The sequence below is a fragment of the Photinus pyralis genome, unplaced genomic scaffold (genome assembly GCF_008802855.1).
Source record: "Photinus pyralis isolate 1611_PpyrPB1 unplaced genomic scaffold, Ppyr1.3 Ppyr1.4_LG5, whole genome shotgun sequence".
NCBI classification, from domain to species: Eukaryota; Metazoa; Arthropoda; class Insecta; order Coleoptera; family Lampyridae; genus Photinus; species Photinus pyralis.
Window position 1 is genome coordinate 32,240,470 of NW_022170596.1, and position 2,395 is coordinate 32,242,864.

The 2,395-nt window shown below is 37.4% G+C and overlaps 1 protein-coding gene across 2 annotated transcripts; it reads right to left on the reverse strand.

Annotated features, from left to right (window-relative positions):
* Positions 1-630: 630 nt before the first annotated feature.
* On the reverse strand, positions 631-1,906 carry LOC116172073 (retinol-binding protein pinta-like). Of its 2 annotated transcripts, XM_031489187.1 has the most exons (6): positions 1,694-1,906; positions 1,488-1,647; positions 1,063-1,438; positions 903-1,011; positions 732-854; positions 631-690 (listed from the first exon to the last, which is right to left on the reverse strand). In XM_031489187.1, the coding sequence occupies exons 1-6, from the start codon at positions 1,824-1,826 to the stop codon at positions 680-682; spliced, it is 912 nt and encodes a 303-aa protein (XP_031345047.1). In that variant the 5' UTR covers positions 1,827-1,906; the 3' UTR covers positions 631-679. The 2 variants fall into 2 exon arrangements, with proteins under 2 accessions (XP_031345047.1, XP_031345046.1); XM_031489186.1 differs by having other exon boundaries at positions 632-854.
* Between the last annotated feature and the right edge of the window lie 489 nt (positions 1,907-2,395).

Consider the following 2,395-nt stretch of genomic DNA (forward strand, 5'->3'; position numbering starts at 1 on the left):
CGTGAAGTCATCTGAGGTACGAAATTCGTTGTAGCTAAAAAGTAGGAAGTAAACCAAACTCGCCCTTAAACACCTTCGCGGTTCCGCGGAAACATGGTGGAGAGGCATCGATCACTTCGAGCCGACATTCAAGGAACTGAAATCGTTACTTTTACAACAATACGATAACACCACATAAGACCGAAACTAAGTACCGAATTCTATCGACTGCATGGCATTCTTACAGCGGAAGTCGAGAATAACCAGGTGTCTCGGATATCAAATTAACGACCACCTGGAATTAGTCGAAAACAAAAACGAAGTCCCGGAGGACGCCATAACATTGAAAGAGTTACTTATGTATTTTCGCAATAAATTGAAATGCTTCAAGCAAGTGATAGACAGAAACCGGAAAACTGGACAACGCGGACCGGACAGCAATAAAGTCAAGAACTTCGTAAGTAATGTTATTCAGAAGAAATCCAAGGTAAGATGCGACTGCAGCACAATTAGGTACCTAGTTGGAGGTAATGAGGATAAGCGATAAAAGGACTCAAAAAGTGCTCCGGAAAGATAAAGTGAAATCGCAGGGAAATACATAGGATGTATGATGTAAACTAAAAATACCTTAAGAAACCAAGAGCAGTTCTAGTAAATCTTTCGGCTTTTAATATACCATTCCACACATTCTACAAACATATTAATACAGAACTACGCAACACTTTAATCTATATTGAGTTTTCTAAACGAACCTTCTACGCCGAAAATGTCCGATCCATTTCTTGGCGCACCGGGCCGCAATGCTTCATTGGTCTTCAATTTTTCGTCGCTCAAAAACCAATCCCTATAACTTTCCACCTTTTGCTTCCAAAACACTACAACGAATAAAATATACAGTTACACTGACCTCAAAGTTTTTTTACCTGTTAGATCTTTCACAGAACTGTTAGATCCTCCGAATTCCTCAGGCAAAAGCTCTTGTGGTATTTTATCATAAAACTTGGCGAAGTTGCTCTCACCAAATATGGCCGACTGAAACATTGCCATTTGTGGAGGCGATCGACTTTACTGATAAGCGCTTACCCTTTCCTGCGTTTTCTTTGGGAATATAACAGTTATAGAGTCATAAAGTACTTGGAATAAGGTCGGAAGATGAGTATGATATGTTCCCCTATGTCTTAATGGATATCCTTTTATTGTAATCATTGAGTATTTGTGTAGATCGGTTGGAGTCATCTGAACAGCGTATTTTGGAGGCATTTTCTTGTAATAAACCCATGCTATGATACCGCTAACGATAGCATTGTCATCTTCTCTTAACAGTATATCCAAAAGCATATAATTCACTTTAAAGAGGTTGGTAAAATTCATTGTATTAGGATCAAGGTTGTCACTATAGCGACAAAGCACTATTCTGCTACCGTCTTCGCCGTGTGCCTTTGGCAGCGGAAGCATAAAGCTGTAATTAGAAGCTTACTTCTAAGATGGTGAATGAAAAATGGCGATACCCTGCATTTAAGATGGCTTGAATTTCCGGTAACAAAGGGTCTCTGTTGGTAAACACCTCGGGTGCCAGCGACCTCATCGTAAAGTAGTAGTCTAATTTTTCCTTTGTGCGTTCTAAACTAAATTTGCTGCATCGAAGGAATGAAATCAGCAGCTGGTCATCTGGAAAAATTCTTAGATCATTGACATCGATATTGGAAATAGCTACCAATCTCAAAACTTAGGTGTGGCTGTTTTTTGAACCAATCTCTTATTTGTTGAAAGTCGGTCTCCAATCGAGAACGAACTTCATTTAGCTCAGCTTCCGCAACTATTTGTAATGCACTTGATAATTGACGCATTTTAGGCGCAGATTTTTTAAGAAATACACCTCCGTTTTTAAAGTACAGGAAACAACTTTTTGGTGATGTGCAAAGCGAGGTTTTGTACTTAATGTTGATAATTAATTTTTAACGTGCCAGTTTTATAATTTTCCTGCAATGTCAAAAGCCTGTGATAAATAACAGGCAACATTAATGTATCTACCTTTGTTTTCAATTGTCCCACATACAAATTATTTTCAGAATATAAGGTAGTGCATTGGATAAAGATTTCGACACTATTTCCGAATCTAATGGGATCAAAGTATACTTTTTTTAGCACATTATCGTAAACCTCAAATAAATAAGTATTTGAAGTATTAAACTACTTTTTTTATGTTAATGATTTAATGAACAAATACATAATCGCACTTAAACTATCTGTCTGACTGACATCCAAATACCTAGATCTCTTTTTAGAGTTTTTCTTCTTGAATTTTTGAATCTTTCGGTTTTTTGGCTACCTATAACTTCGCTATTTGTAGACTTACAAGGTAAGGGCAAATTAATCAGGATAAAGTTCTGCATTCTGCAATTAAGCAACTGTGTAC

Coding starts and splice junctions, on each gene's coding strand:
- LOC116172073 (XM_031489186.1), bottom strand. CDS start 1,826: ATGCGTCAATTATCAAGTGCATTACAAATAGTTGCGGAAGCTGAGCTA. Junction 1,439..1,487: donor CAAGCCATCTTAAATGCAGG/GTATCGCCATTT, acceptor TTCTAATTACAG/CTTTATGCTTCCGCTGCCAA. Junction 1,012..1,062: donor CAAAGAAAACGCAGGAAAGG/GTAAGCGCTTAT, acceptor GCAATGTTTCAG/TCGGCCATATTTGGTGAGAG.